This window comes from Procambarus clarkii, chromosome 52, assembly GCF_040958095.1.
Source record: "Procambarus clarkii isolate CNS0578487 chromosome 52, FALCON_Pclarkii_2.0, whole genome shotgun sequence".
Classification (NCBI taxonomy): domain Eukaryota; kingdom Metazoa; phylum Arthropoda; class Malacostraca; order Decapoda; family Cambaridae; genus Procambarus; species Procambarus clarkii.
The window spans coordinates 4,327,271-4,343,814 of record NC_091201.1 but is presented as its reverse complement, the minus strand read 5'-3'; the positions used below and the strand labels follow the sequence as shown (position 1 = coordinate 4,343,814).

The window sequence follows — 16,544 nt, the reverse complement described above, 5'->3', positions numbered from 1 at the left end:
ACTTGCAACGTTGCAACACTGTGTTCCTGGCGGAGACTTGCAACACTGTGTTCCTGGTGGAGACTTGCAACACTCTGTTCCTGGCGGAGACTTGCAACACTGTGTTCCTGGTGGAGACTTGCAACACTGTGTTCCTTGTGGAGACTTGCAACGTTGCAACACTGTGTTCCTGGCGGAGACTTGCAACACTGTGTTCCTGGTGGAGACTTGCAACACTCTGTTCCTGGCGGAGACTTGCAACACTGTGTTCCTGGTGGAGACTTGCAACACTGTGTTCCTTGTGGAGACTTGCAACGTTGCAACACTGTGTTCCTGGTGGAGACTTGCAACGTTGCAACACTGTGTTCCTGGTGGAGACTTGCAACGTTGCAACACTGTGTTCCTGGTGGAGACTTGCAACGTTGCAACACTGTGTTCCTTGTGGAGACTTGCAACGTTGCAACACTGTGTTCCTGGCGGAGACTTGCAACACTGTGTTCCTGGTGGAGACTTGCAACACTGTGTTCCTGGCGGAGACTTGTAACGTTGCAACACTGTGTTCCTGGTGGAGACTTGCAACGTTGCAACACTGTGTTCCTGGCGGAGACTTGCAACACTGTGTTCCTGGCGGAGACTTGCAACACTGTGTTCCTGGTGGAGACTTGCAACACTGTGTTCCTTGTGGAGACTTGCAACGTTGCAACACTGTGTTCCTGGCGGAGACTTGCAACACTCTGTTCCTGGTGGAGACTTGCAACACTGTGTTCCTGGTGGAGACTTGCAACGTTGCAACACTGTGTTCCTGGCGGAGACTTGCAACACTCTGTTCCTTGTGGAGACTTGCAACGTTGCAACACTGTGTTCCTGGCGGAGACTTGCAACACTCTGTTCCTGGTGGAGACTTGCAACGTTGCAACACTGTGTTCCTGGCGGAGACTTGCAACACTGTGTTGCTGGTGGAGACTTGCAACACTGTGTTCCTGGTGGAGACTTGCAACGTTGCAACACTGTGTTCCTGGCGGAGACTTGCAACACTGTGTTGCTGGTGGAGACTTGCAACACTCTGTTCCTGGTGGAGACTTGCAACACTGTGTTCCTGGCGGAGACTTGCAACACTGTGTTCCTGGTGGAGACTTGCAACACTGTGTTCCTTGTGGAGACTTGCAACACTGTGTTCCTGGCAGAGACTTGCAACACTGTGTTCCTGGTGGAGACTTGCAACGTTGCAACACTGTGTTCCTGGCGGAGACTTGCAACACTGTGTTCCTGGTGGAGACTTGCAACACTGTGTTCCTGGTGGAGACTTGCAACACTGTGTTCCTTGTGGAGACTTGCAACACTGTGTTCCTGGTGGAGACTTGCAACACTGTGTTCCTGGTGGAGACTTGCAACACTGTGTTCCTGGCGGAGACTTGTAACGTTGCAACACAGTGTTCCTGGCGGAGACTTGCAACACTGTGTTCCTGGCGGAGACTTGTAACGTTGCAACACAGTGTTCCTGGCGGAGACTTGCAACACTGTGTTCCTGGTGGAGACTTGTAACGTTGCAACACAGTGTTCCTGGTGGAGACTTGCAACACTGTGTTCCTGGTGGAGACTTGCAACACTGTGTTCCTGGCGGAGACTTGTAACGTTGCAACACAGTGTTCCTGGCGGAGACTTGCAACACTGTGTTCCTGGTGGAGACTTGTAACGTTGCAACACTGTGTTCCTGGCGGAGACTTGCAACACTGTGTTCCTGGCGGAGACTTGTAACGTTGCAACACAGTGTTCCTGGTGGAGACTTGCAACACTGTGTTCCTGGCGGAGACTTGTAACGTTGCAACACAGTGTTCCTGGTGGAGACTTGCAACACTGTGTTCCTGGCGGAGACTTGTAACGTTGCAACACAGTGTTCCTGGCGGAGACTTGCAACACTGTGTTCCTGGTGGAGACTTGTAACGTTGCAACACAGTGTTCCTGGTGGAGACTTGCAACACTGTGTTCCTGGTGGAGACTTGCAACACTGTGTTCCTGGTGGAGACTTGCAACGTTGCAACACAGTGTTCCTGGTGGAGACTTGCAACGTTGCAACACAGTGTTCCTGGCGGAGACTTGCAACACTGTGTTCCTGGCGGAGACTTGTAACGTTGCAACACAGTGTTCCTGGTGGAGACTTGCAACGTTGCAACACAGTGTTCCTGGCGGAGACTTGCAACACTGTGTTCCTGGCGGAGACTTGTAACGTTGCAACACAGTGTTCCTGGTGGAGACTTGCAACACTGTGTTCCTGGCGGAGACTTGTAACGTTGGAACACAGTGTTCCTGGCGGAGACTTGTAACGTTGGAACACAGTGTTCCTGGCGGAGACTTGTAACGTTGCAACACAGTGTTCCTGGTGGAGACTTGCAACACTGTGTTCCTGGCGGAGACTTGTAACGTTGCAACACAGTGTTCCTGGCGGAGACTTGTAACGTTGCAACACAGTGTTCCTGGTGGAGACTTGCAACACTGTGTTCCTGGTGGAGACTTGCAACACTGTGTTCCTGGTGGAGACTTGCAACGTTGCAACACTGTGTTCCTGGCGGAGACTTGCAACACTGTGTTCCTGGCGGAGACTTGCAACACTTTGTTCCTGGCGGAGACTTGCAACACTGTGTTCCTGGTGGAGACTTGCAACACTGTGTTCCTGGTGGAGACTTGCAACGTTGCAACACTGTGTTCCTGGTGGAGACTTGCAACACTGTGTTCCTTGTGGAGACTTGCAACACTGTGTTCCTTGTGGAGACTTGCAACGTTGCAACACTGTGTTCCTTGTGGAGACTTGCAACACTGTGTTCCTGGCGGAGACTTGCAACACTGTGTTCCTGGCGGAGACTTGCAACACTGTGTTCCTTGTGGAGACTTGCAACGTTGCAACACTGTGTTCCTTGTGGAGACTTGCAACACTGTGTTCCTGGTGGAGACGTGCAACGTTGCAACACAGTGTTCCTGGTGGAGACTTGCAACACTGTGTTCCTGGCGGAGACTTGCAACACTGTGTTCCTGGTGGAGACTTGCAACGTTGCAACACTGTGTTCCTGGTGGAGACTTGCAACACTGTGTTCCTGGCGGAGACTTGCAACACTGTGTTCCTGGCGGAGACTTGCAACACTGTGTTCCTGGTGGAGACTTGCAACGTTGCAACACAGTGTTCCTGGTGGAGACTTGCAACACTGTGTTCCTGGCGGAGACTTGCAACACTATGTTCCTGGTGGAGACTTGCAACGTTGCAACACAGTGTTCCTGGTGGAGACTTGCAACACTGTGTTCCTGGCGGAGACTTGCAACACTGTGTTCCTGGTGGAGACTTGCAACGTTGCAACACTGTGTTCCTGGCGGAGACTTGCAACACTCTGTTCCTGGTGGAGACTTGCAACACTGTGTTCCTGGTGGAGACTTGCAACACTCTGTTCCTGGCGGAGACTTGCAACACTGTGTTCCTTGTGGAGACTTGCAACGTTGCAACACAGTGTTCCTGGTGGAGACTTGCAACACTCTGTTCCTGGCGGAGACTTGCAACACTGTGTTCCTGGTGGAGACTTGCAACGTTGCAACACTGTGTTCCTGGCGGAGACTTGCAACACTCTGTTCCTGGTGGAGACTTGCAACACTGTGTTCCTGGTGGAGACTTGCAACACTGTGTTCCTGGCGGAGACTTGCAACACTGTGTTCCTTGTGGAGACTTGCAACGTTGCAACACTGTGTTCCTGGTGGAGACTTGCAACACTGTGTTCCTGGCGGATACTTGCAACACTGTGTTCCTGGTGGAGACTTGCAACACTCTGTTCCTGGCGGAGACTTGCAACACTGTGTTCCTGGTGGAGACTTGCAACACTGTGTTCCTGGCGGAGACTTGCAACACTGTGTTCCTGGCGGAGACTTGCAACACTCTGTTCCTGGTGGAGACTTGCAACACTGTGTTCCTGGTGGAGACTTGCAACACTGTGTTCCTGGCGGAGACTTGCAACACTGTGTTCCTGGTGGAGACTTGCAACACTGTGTTCCTGGCGGAGACTTGCAACACTGTGTTCCTGGCGGAGACTTGCAACACTCTGTTCCTGGTGGAGACTTGCAACACTGTGTTCCTGGTGGAGACTTGCAACACTGTGTTCCTGGCGGAGACTTGCAACACTGTGTTCCTGGCGGAGACTTGCAACACTGTGTTCCTGGTGGAGACTTGCAACACTGTGTTCCTGGCGGAGACTTGCAACACTGTGTTCCTGGCGGAGACTTGCAACACTCTGTTCCTGGTGGAGACTTGCAACACTGTGTTCCTGGTGGAGACTTGCAACACAGTGTTCCTGGTGGAGACTTGCAACACTGTGTTCCTGGTGGAGACTTGCAACGTTGCAACACTGTGTTCCTGGTGGAGACTTGCAACACAGTGTTCCTGGTGGAGACTTGCAACACTGTGTTCCTTGTGGAGACTTGCAACGTTGCAACACTGTGTTCCTGGTGGAGACTTGCAACACTGTGTTCCTGGCGGAGACTTGCAACACTGTGTTCCTGGTGGAGACTTGCAACACTGTGTTCCTGGTGGAGACTTGCAACACTGTGTTCCTGGTGGAGACTTGCAACACTGTGTTCCTTGTGGAGACTTGCAACACTGTGTTCCTGGTGGAGACTTGCAACACAGTGTTCCTTGTGGAGACTTGCAACGTTGCAACACTGTGTTCCTGGTGGAGACTTGCAACACTGTGTTCCTGGCGGAGACTTGCAACACAGTGTTCCTTGTGGAGACTTGCAACGTTGCAACACTGTGTTCCTGGTGGAGACTTGCAACACTGTGTTCCTGGCGGAGACTTGCAACACAGTGTTCCTTGTGGAGACTTGCAACGTTGCAACACTGTGTTCCTGGCGGAGACTTGCAACACTGTGTTCCTGGTGGAGGCTTGCAACGTTGCAACACTGTGTTCCTGGTGGAGACTTGCAACACAGTGTTCCTTGTGGAGACTTGCAACACTGTGTTCCTGGTGGAGACTTGCAACACTGTGTTCCTGGCGGAGACTTGCAACACAGTGTTCCTTGTGGAGACTTGCAACGTTGCAACACTGTGTTCCTGGTGGAGACTTGCAACACTGTGTTCCTGGTGGAGACTTGCAACACAGTGTTGCTGGTGGAGTCACCTTCCAGCCTAGGGTTCGAACCGTGTTGAGACGTGTATCACTCAAGGACTGACAAGTACAGCAGCTCAAGATAACTCCTGCCATAATAATCGATCAAGATCACCTCTCACCATCATTCTGTTAACATTGACATGGGGCTTTTATTTACTCTTTGCTAAAATAGCAGTTGCTGGCTGTTGTTGAAAAGATCTGTTATGACATTTGCATATTTGGCTCCTTTTCGGGTCCAGCCTAGGGTTAAAAAAGAAAATATGAATTCCCAGAGTTGGGGGGGTGATAGGGGGTTCCATGGGGTGGCGTTGGGGAGGTGGGGGTTGGGAGGGGTTTGGGGTGGGGTGTGTGGTGGGGGGGGGGCTTGAAGGGGGAGGGGGAGGCTACAGGGTAACATCTGGAGCTTTGTGAGATTAGCCACGGCACACCTCCCATCAACGGAGACAGGCACCCCCCCACTAACGGATACAGGCACTCCCCACTAACGGATACAGGCACCCCCAACTAACGGATACAGGCACCCCCCACTAACGGATACAGGCACGCCACCCACTAACGGAGACAGGCACGCCCCCCACTAACGGAGACAGGCACGCCCCCCACTAACGGAGACAGGCACCCCCCACTAACGGAGACAGGCACCCCCCACTAACGAATACAGGCACCCCCCACTAACGGATACAGGCACTCCCCACTAACGGATACAGGCACCCCCAACTAACGGATACAGGCACCCCCCACTAACGGATACAAGGCACGCCCCCCACTAACGGAGACAGGCACGCCCCCCACTAACGGAGACAGGCACGCCCCCCACTAACGGAGACAGGCACGCCCCCACTAACGGAGACAGGCACGACCCCCACTAACGGAGACAGGCACGCCCCCCACTAACGGAGACAGGCACGCCCCTCACTAACGGAGACATGCACGCCCCCACTAACGGAGACAGGCACGCCCCCCACTAACGGAGACAGGCACGTCCCCCACTAACGGAGACAGGCACGTCCCCCACTAACGGAGACAGGCACCCCCCATTAACGGATACAGGCACGCCCCCCACTAACGGAGACAGGCACGCCCCCCACTAACGGAGACATGCACGCCCCCACTAACGGAGACAGGCACGCCCCCCACTAACGGAGACAGGCACGCCCCCCACTAACGGAGACAGGCACGCCCCCCCCCACTAACGGAGACAGGCACGCCCCCCACTAACGGAGACAGGCACGCCCCCCCACTAACGGAGACAGGCACGCCCCCCCCCCCACTAACGGAGACAGGCACGCCCCCCACTAACGGAGACAGGCACGCCCCCCACTAACGGAGACAGGCACGCCCCCCACTAACGGAGACATGCACGCCCCCACTAACGGAGACAGGCACGCCCCCCACTAACGGAGACAGGCACGTCCCCCACTAACGGAGACAGGCACGTCCCCCACTAACGGAGACAGGCACCCCCCACTAACGGAGACAGGCACCCCCCACTAACGGATACAGGCACCCCCCACTAACGGATACAGGCACGCCCCCCACTAACGGAGACAGGCACGCCCCCCACTAACGGAGACAGGCACGCCCCCACTAACGGAGACAGGCACGCCCCCCACTAACGGAGACATGCACGCCCCCACTAACGGAGACAGGCACGCCCCCCACTAACGGAGACAGGCACGCCCCCCCACTAACGGAGACAGGCACGCCCCCCACTAACGGAGACAGGCACGCCCCCCCCACTAACAGAGACATGCACGCCCCCCACTAACGGAGACAGGCACGCCCCCCACTAACGGAGACAGGCACGCCCCCCCCACTAACGGAGACATGCACGCCCCCCACTAACGGAGACATGCACGCCCCCCACTAACGGAGACAGGCACGCCCCCCACTAACGGAGACAGGCACGCCCCCAACTAACGGAGACAGGCACGCCCCCCACTAACGGAGACAGGCACGCCCCCCCACTAACGGAGACAGGCACGCCCCCCCACTAACGGAGACAGGCACCCCCCCCCCACTAACGGAGACAGGCTCGCCCCCCCCCACTAACGGAGACAGGCACGCCCCCCCACTAATGGAGACAGGCACGCCCCCCCCCACTAATGGAGACAGGCACGCCCCCTCCCCACTAATGGAGACAGGCACGCCCCCCCACTAACGGAGACAGGCACGCCCCCCCCACTAACGGAGACAGGCACGCCTCCCCCACTAACGGAGACAGGCACCCCCCCCCCACTAACGGAGACAGGCACCCCCCCCACTAACGGAGACAGGCACACGCCCCCCACTAACGGAGACAGGCACGCCCCCACTAACGGAGACAGGCACGTCCCCCCCCACTAACGGAGACAGGCACGTCCCCCCTCCCACTAACGGAGATAGGCACGCCCCCCACTAACGGAGACAGGCACGTCCCCCCCACTAACGGAGACAGGCACGTCCCCCCCCCACTAACGGAAACAGGCACGTCCCCCCCACTAACAGAGACAGGCACGTCCCCCCCCACTAACGGAGACAGGCACGTCCCCCCCCACTAACGGAGACAGGCACGTCCCCCCCCACTAACGGAGACAGGCACGTCCCCCCTACTAACGGAGACAGGCACGTCCCCCCCACTAACGGAGACAGGCACGTCCCTCCCACTAACGGAGACAGGCACGTCCCTCCCACTAACGGAGACAGGCACGTCCCCCCCCACTAACGGAGACAGGCACGCCCCCCCACTAACGGAGACAGGCACGCCCCCCCCCCCCACTAACGGAGACAGGCACGCCCCCCCCCCACTAACGGAGACAGGCACGCCCCCCCCCCACTAACGGAGACAGGCACGCCCCCCCCCCACTAACGGAGACAGGCACGCCCCCCACTAACGGAGACAGGCACGCCCCCCACTAACGGAGACAGGCACGCCCCCCCACTAACGGAGACAGGCACGTCCCCCCCCACTAACGGAGACAGGCACGCCCCCCCACTAACGGAGACAGGTACGCCCCCCCCACTAACGGAGACAGGCACGCCCGCCCCCACTAACGGAGACTGGCACGCCCCCCCCACTAACGGAGACAGGCACGCCCCCCCCCACTAACGGAGACAGGCACGCTCCCCCCCACTAACGGAGACAGGCACGCCCCCCCCCACTAACGGAGACAGGCACGTCCCCCCCCCACTAACGGAGACAGCCACGCCCCCCCCACTAACGGAGACAGGCACGCCCCCCCCCACTAACGGAGACAGGCCCCCCCCACTAACGGAGACAGGCACGCCCCCATTAACGGAGACAGGCACGCCCCCCCCCCACTAACGGAGACAGGCACGCCCCCCCCACTAACGGAGACAGGCACGCCCCCCCACTAACGGAGACAGGCACGCCCCCCCCACTAACGGAGACAGGCACGTCCCCCCCACTAACGGAGACAGGCACGCCCCCCCACTAACGGAGACAGGCACGCCCCCCCCACTAACGGAGACAGGCACGCCCCCCCCACTAACGGAGACAGGCACGCCCCCCCCACTAACGGAGACAGGCACGCCCCCCCCACTAACGGAGACAAGCACGCCCCCTCCCACTAACGGAGACAGGCCCCCCCCCACTAACGGAGACAGGCACGTCCCCCCACTAACGGAGACAGGCACGCCCCCCACTAACGGAGACAGGCCCCCCCACTAACGGAGACAGGCACGTCCCCCCCCCCCACTAACGGAGACAGCCCCCCCCCACTAACGGAGACAGGCACGCCCCCCCACTAACGGAGACAGGCACGCCCCCCCCCCACTAACGGAGACAGGCACGCCCCCCCCCCCACTAACGGAGACAGGCACGCCCCCCCCACTAACGGAGACGGGCACGCCCCCTCCACTAACGGAGACGGGCACGCCCCCCCCACTAACGGAGACAGGCACGCCCCCCCCACTAATGGAGACAGGCACGCCCCCCCCCACTAACGGAGACAGGCCCCCCCACTAACGGAGACAGGCCCCCCCACTAACGGAGACAGGCACGCCCCCCACTAACGGAGACAGGCCCCCCCACTAACGGAGACAGGCCCCCCCCACTAACGGAGACAGGCCCCCCCCACTAACGGAGACAGGCACGCCCCCCACTAACGGAGACAGGCCCCCCCACTAACGGAGACAGGCCCCCCCCCACTAACGGAGACAGGCACGCCCCCCCACTAACGGAGACAGGCACGCCCCCCCCACTAACGGAGACAGGCTCGCCCCCCCCACTAACGGAGACAGGCAGGCCCCCGGCCCCCCCACTAACGGAGACAGGCAGGCCCCCCCCCACTAACGGAGACAGGCACGCCCCCCCCCCCACTAACGGAGACAGGCACGCCCCCCCCCACTAACGGAGACAGGCACGCCCCCCCCACTAACGGAGACAGGCACGCGCCCCCCCCCACTAACGGAGACAGGCACGCGCCCCCCCCCCCACTAACGGAGACAGGCACGCCCCCCCCCCCACTAACGGAGACAGGCAGGCCCCCCCCCACTAACGGAGACAGGCACGCTCCCCCCACTAACGGAGACAGGCACGCGCCCCCCCCCCACTAACGGAGACAGGCACGCGCCCCCCCCCACTAACGGAGACAGGCCCCCACCCCCACTAACGGAGACAGGCACGCTCCCCCCCCCCGCCACTAACGGAGACAGGCCCCCCCCACTAACGGAGACAGGCCCCCCACTAACGGAGACAGGCACGCCCCCCCCCCAATAACGGAGACAGGGCCGTCCTGGTCATCTGGAAATCAGCAATTGTCTCACTCACAAAACTCATCAAAACTTCTCCAATTGGTCGAGGCCTCTGTATGTACTTGACGCCCCCCCCCCTGCCCCCTCACCCCCCTACCCTTACTTCCCCTTCCTCTCAACCCCCCCCCCCCCTACCCTTCCTCCCCCTACCTTACCTCCACACCTTACCCCTCACTTACCACCTCAACTACCCCTCCCCCTTTTCCACTCCCCCCCTACCATTCTTCCCCTTCCCCTACCACCCTCCCCTACCCCCCTCTGCCTGCGCCCCATATCAACGCCCCCCCTGCCCACTCCTTCGTCCCCCCCTCCCTACACCCCTTCCCCCCCTCCCCACACCCCTCTCCCCTCCCCACACCCATCCCCCTCCCCACCCCTCCCCCTCCCCTTCCCCCCTCCCCCCTCCCCACACCCCTTCCCCCCTCCCCACACCCCTCCCCCCTCCCCCTTCCCTACACCCCTTCCCCCCCTCCCCACACCCTTCTCCCCTCCCCACATCCATCCCCTCTCCCCACCCCTCCCCTTCCCCCTTCCCCTCCCCACACCCCTTCCCCCCTCCCCACACCCCTCCCCCCTCCCAACACCCCTCCCCACACCCCTCCCCCTTCCCCACACCCCTTCCCCCTTCCCCACACCCCTTCCCCCTCCCCAAACCCCTCCCCCCTCCCCACACCCCTCCCCCCTCCCCACCCCCTCCCCCCTCCCCACATCCCCACACCCCCACACCAAACTGTGGCGGGCCTCATCATTGGTTCAAGATGCTTCTGGCCACAGCTAATTTGTTCACTTGAGGGAGGGGGGTTAGACTAATTTGTTGAGGGAGAGTTAGTAATGGCGTCGACAGGGTAGATATAACTGTTTTCTACTCGTCGTCAGGGTAGATATAACTGCTTTCTACTCGTCGTCAGGGTAGATATAACTGCTTTCTACTCGTCATCAGGGTAGATATAACTGCTTTCTACACTTGGAAGGAACCCTTGTCCCCTCACAGTAGTAGGAAGGGAACCTTGTCCCCTCACAGTAGTAGGAAGGGAACCTTGTCCCCTCACAGTAGTAGGAAGGGAACCTTGTCCCCTCACAGTAGTAGGAAGGGAACCTTGTCCCCTCACAGTAGTAGGAAGGGAACCTTGTCCCCTCACAGTAGTAGGAAGGGAACCTTGTCCCCTCACAGTAGTAGGAAGGGAACCTTGTCCACTCACAGTAGTAGGAAGGGAACCTTGTCCCCTCACAGTAGTAGGAAGGGAACCTTGTCCCCTCATAGTAGTAGGAAGGGAACCTTGTCCCCTCACAGTAGTAGGAAGGGAACCTTGTCCCCTCACAGTAGTAGGAAGGGAACCCTTGTCCCCTCACAGTAGTAGGAAGGGAACCCTTGTCCCCTCACAGTAGTAGGAAGGGAACCCTTGTCCCCTCACAGTAGTAGGAAGGGAACCCTTGTCCCCTCACAGTAGTAGGAAGGGAACCCTTGCCCCCTCACAGTAGTAGGAAGGGGACCCTTGTCCCCTCACAGTAGTAGGAAGGGAACCCTTGTCCCCTCACAGTAGTAGGAAGGGAACCCTTGTCCCCTCACAGTAGTAGGAAGGGAACCTTGTCCCCTCACAGTAGTAGGAAGGGAACCCTTGTCCCCTCACAGTAGTAGGAAGGAAACCCTTGTCCCCTCACAGTAGCAGGAAGGAACCCTTGTCCCCTCACAGTAGTAGGAAGGGACCCCTTGTCCCCTCACAGTAGTAGGAAGGGAACCTTGTCCCCTCACAGTAGTAGGAAGGGAACCCTTGTCCCCTCACAGTAGTAGGAAGGGAACTCTTGTCCCCTCACAGTAGTAGGAAGGGAACCCTTGTCCCCTCACAGTAGTAGGAAGGGAACCATTGTCCCCTCACAGTAGCAGGAAGGAACCCTTGTCCCCTCACAGTAGTAGGAAGGGAACCCTTGTCCCCTCACAGTAGTAGGTAGGGAACCCTTGTCCCCTCACAGTAGTAGGAAGGGAACCCTTGTCCCCTCACAGTAGTAGGAAGGGAACCCTTGCCCCCTCACAGTAGTAGGAAGGGGACCCTTGTCCCCTCACAGTAGTAGGAAGGGAACCCTTGTCCCCTCACAGTAGTAGGAAGGGAACCCTTGTCCCCTCACAGTAGTAGGAAGGGAACCTTGTCCCCTCACAGTAGTAGGAAGGGAACCCTTGTCCCCTCACAGTAGTAGGAAGGAAACCCTTGTCCCCTCACAGTAGCAGGAAGGAACCCTTGTCCCCTCACAGTAGTAGGAAGGGACCCCTTGTCCCCTCACAGTAGTAGGAAGGGAACCTTGTCCCCTCACAGTAGTAGGAAGGGAACCCTTGTCCCCTCACAGTAGTAGGAAGGGAACCCTTGTCCCCTCACAGTAGTAGGAAGGGAACCCTTGTCCCCTCACAGTAGTAGGAAGGGAACCATTGTCCCCTCACAGTAGCAGGAAGGAACCCTTGTCCCCTCACATTAGTAGGAAGGGAACCCTTGTCCCCTCACAGTAGTAGGAAGGGAACCTTGTCCCCTCACAGTAGTAGGAAGGGAACCCTTGTCCCCTCACAGTAGTAGGAAGGGAACCCTTGTCCCCTCACAGTAATAGGAAGGGAACCCTTGTCCCCTCACAGTAGTAGGAAGGGAACCCTTGTCCCCTCACAGTAGTAGGAAGGGAACCTTGTCCCCTCACAGTAGTAGGAAGGGAACCCTTGTCCCCTCACAGTAGTAGGAAGGGAACCCTTGTCCCCTCACAGTAGTAGGAAGGGAACCCTTGTCCCCTCCTAGTAGTAGGAAGGGAACCCTTGTCCCCTCACAGTAGTAGGAAGGGAACCCTTGTCCCCTCACAGTAGTAGGAAGGGAACCATTGTCCCCTCACAGTAGCAGGAAGGAACCCTTGTCCCCTGACAGTAGTAGGAAGGGAACCCTTGTCCCCTGACAGTAGTAGGAAGGGAACCCTTGTCCCCTCACAGTAGTAGGAAGGGAACCCTTGTCCCCTCACAGTAGTAGGAAGGGAACCCTTGTCCCCTCACAGTAGTAGGAAGGGAACCCTTGCCCCCTCACAGTAGTAGGAAGGGGACCCTTGTCCCCTCACAGTAGTAGGAAGGGATCCCTTGTCCCCTCACAGTAGTAGGAACGGAACCTTGTCCCCTCACAGTAGTAGGAAGGGAACCCTTGCCCCCTCACAGTAGTAGGAAGGGGACCCTTGTCCCCTCACAGTAGTAGGAAGGGATCCCTTGTCCCCTCACAGTAGTAGGAACGGAACCTTGTCCCCTCACAGTAGTAGGAAGGGAACCCTTGTCCCCTCACAGTAGTAGGAAGGGAACCCTTGTCCCCTCACAGTAGCAGGAAGAAACCCTTGTCCCCTCACAGTAGTAGGAAGGGACCCCTTGTCCCCTCACAGTAGTAGGAAGGGAACCTTGTCCCCTCACAGTAGTAGGAAGGGAACCCTTGTCCCCTCACAGTAGTAGGAACGGAACCCTTGTCCCCTCACAGTAGTAGGAAGGGAACCCTTGTCCCCTCACAGTAGTAGGAAGGGAACCCTTGTCCCCTCACAGTAGGAAGGGAACCATTGTCCCCCACAGTAGCAGGAAGGAACCCTTGTCCCCTCACAGTAGTAGGAAGGGAACCCTTGTCCCCTCACAGTAGTAGGAAGGGAACCTTGTCCCCTCACAGTAGTAGGAAGGGAACCCTTGTCCCCTCACAGTAGTAGGAAGGGAACCCTTGTCCCCTCACAGTAGTAGGAAGGGAACCCTTGTCCCGTCACAGTAGCAGGAAGGGAACCCTTGTCCCCTCACAGTAGTAGGAAGGGACCCTTGTCCCCTCACAGTAGTAGGAAGGGAACCTTTGTCTCCTCACAGTAGTAGGAAGGGAACCCTTGTCCCCTCACAGTAGCAGGAAGGGAACCCTTGTCCCCTCACAGTAGTAGGAAGGGACCCTTGTCCCCTCACAGTAGTAGGAAGGGAACCCTTGTCCCCTCACAGTAGTAGGAAGGGAACCCTTGTCCCCTCACAGTAGTAGGAAGGGAACCCTTGTCCCCTCACAGTAGCAGGAAGGGAACCCTTGTCCCCTCACAGTAGTAGGAAGGGAACCCTTGTCCCATTGGTTGAGCTCTGGCTCTTTGGTCCCGCCTCTCAACCGTCAATCAACTGGTGTACAGGTTCCTGAGCCTACTGGGCTCTATCATATCTAGTTTTGAAACTGTGTATGAAGTCAGCCTCCTCCACATCACTGCCTAGTGCATTCCACCTGTTAACTACTCTGACACAAGAAATTCTTTCTAATGGCAGCCTTGTCTCCGATATGTGAATGAGAAAGAGTACCGGAGCAAGCACAGTACCCAGAGGGACTGTACTAGAGCAAGCACAGTACCCTGGGGGACTGTACTGGAGCAAGCACAGTACCCTGGGGGGATTGAACTGGAGCAAGCACAGTACCCTGGGGGACTGTACTGGAGCAAGCACAGTACCCTGGGGACGGTACTGGAGCAAGCACAGTACCCTGGGGGACTGTACTGGAACAAGCACAGTACCCTAGGGGACTGTACTGGAACAAGCACAGTACCCTGGGGGACTGTACTGGAGCAAGCACAGTACCCTGGGGGACTGTACTGGAGCAAGCACAGTACCCTGGGGGACTGTACTGGAGCAAGCACAGTACCCTGGGGGACTGTACTGGAGTAAGCACAGTACCCTGGGGGGATTGAACTGGAGCAAGCACAGTACCCTGGGGGACTGTACTGGAGCAAGCACAGTACCCTGCGGGACTGTACTGGAGCAAGCACAGTACCCTGGGGGACTGTACTGGAGCAAGCTCAGTACTCTGGAGGACTGTACTGGAGCAAGCACATTACCCTAAGGGACTGTACTGGAGCAAACACAGTACCCTGGGGGACTGTACTGGAGCAAACACAGTACCCTGGGGGACTGTACTGGAGCAAGCACAGTACCCTGGGGGACTGTACTGGAGCAAGCACAGTACCCTGGGGGACTGTACTGGAGCAAACACAGTCCCCTGGGGGACTGTACTGGAGCAAGCACAGTACCCTGGGGGACTGTACTGGAGCAAGCACAGTACCCTGGGGGACCGTACTGGAACAAGCACAGTACCCTGGGGGACTGTACTGGAGCAAACACAGTACCCTGGGGGACTGTACTGGAGCAAACACAGTACCCTGGGGGACTGTACTGGAGCAAGCACAGTACCCTGGGGGACTGTACTGGAGCAAGCACAGTACCCTGGGGGACTGTACTGGAGCAAACACAGTACCCTGGGGGACTACTGGAGCAAGCACAGCACCCTGGGGGACTGTACTGGAGCAAGCACAGTACCCTGGGGGACTGTACTGGAGCAAGCACAGTACCCTGGGGGACTGTACTGGAGCAAGCACAGTACCCTGAGGGACTGTACTGGAGCAAGCACAGTACCCTGGGGGACTGTACTGGAGCAAGCACAGTACCCTGGGGGACTGAGCTCTTCACAGTTGATGGTCCGGATTTTATTTTGTTGACTATTACACGTTGGGTTCTGTTAGTCAGGAAATTGTAGATCCATCTGCCTGTTTTTCCGGTAATTCCTTTTGAACGCATTTTATGTGCAATAACACCATGGTCACATTTATCAAAAGCTTTTGCGAAATCTGTGTAAATTACATCAGCGTTTTGTTTGTCTTCCATAGCATCTAGTGCCATATCATAGTGGTCCAGCAACTGTGACAGGCAAGAGCGCCCTGTTCTGAAACCATGTTGTCCGGGGTTATGGAGATGCTGTGATTCCATGTATTTTGTGATCTTCTATCATCAATGATTTTCATGATGTGTGATAGTACTATAGGTCTTTAATTATTACTTGATCAACTTAATTGTTTCTCCTTGCTTCACATACCACTTCCTTTTGGTGACTACCCCTCTAATGTCCTTTTAAACTCCACTCCACCACCTTGATCCCAAACCCACCCTCAAACTAAATAAACCCACCCACAAACTAACCAAATCCACCCTCAAACTAACCAAATCCACCCTCAAACTAACCAAACCCACCCTCAAACTAACCAAACCCACCCTCAAACTAACCAAACCCACCCTCAAACTAACCAAACCCACCCTCAAACTAACCAAACTCATAAACTCACCCTCAAACTAATCAAAACCACCCACAAACTAACCCAACCCACCCTCAAACTAACCAAACCCACCTTCAAACTAACAAAACCCACCCTCAAACCCACCAAACCCACCCACAAACTAATCAAACCCACCCTCAAACTAATCAAACCCACCCTCAAACTAACCAAACCCACCCTCAAACTAACCAAACCCACCCTCAAACTAATCAAACCCACCCTCAAACTAACCAAATCCACCCTCAAACTAACCAAACCCACCCTCAAACTAATCAAACCCACCCTCAAACTAACCAAACCCACCCACAAACTAACCAAACCCACCCTCAAACTAACCAAACCCACCCACAAACTAACCAAACCCACCTTCAAACTAACCAAACCCACCCTCAAACTAACCAAACCCACCTTCAAACTAACCAAACCCACCCACAAACCCACCAAACCCACCCTCAAACTAACCAAACCCACCCTCAAACTAACCAAACCCACCCACAAACTAAGCAAACCCACCCTCAAACTAACCAAACCCACCCTCAAACTAACCAAACCCACCCACAAACTAACCAA

At 57.0% G+C, this 16,544-nt stretch overlaps 1 protein-coding gene across 1 annotated transcript in view; it reads right to left on the bottom strand.

Moving 5' to 3' along the window:
* LOC138352033 (serine-rich adhesin for platelets-like) overlaps nucleotides 1-16,544 on the bottom strand; it is a 60,177-nt gene that overhangs the window by 37,614 nt on the left and 6,019 nt on the right. The window contains exons 2-3 of the mRNA XM_069304207.1: nucleotides 3,170-5,086; nucleotides 3-2,914 (exon numbers count right to left, since the gene is read on the bottom strand). Of these exons, the coding sequence (XP_069160308.1) occupies nucleotides 3-2,914; nucleotides 3,170-5,086 (4,829 nt within the window). The remainder of the gene's footprint in view (nucleotides 1-2; nucleotides 2,915-3,169; nucleotides 5,087-16,544) is intronic.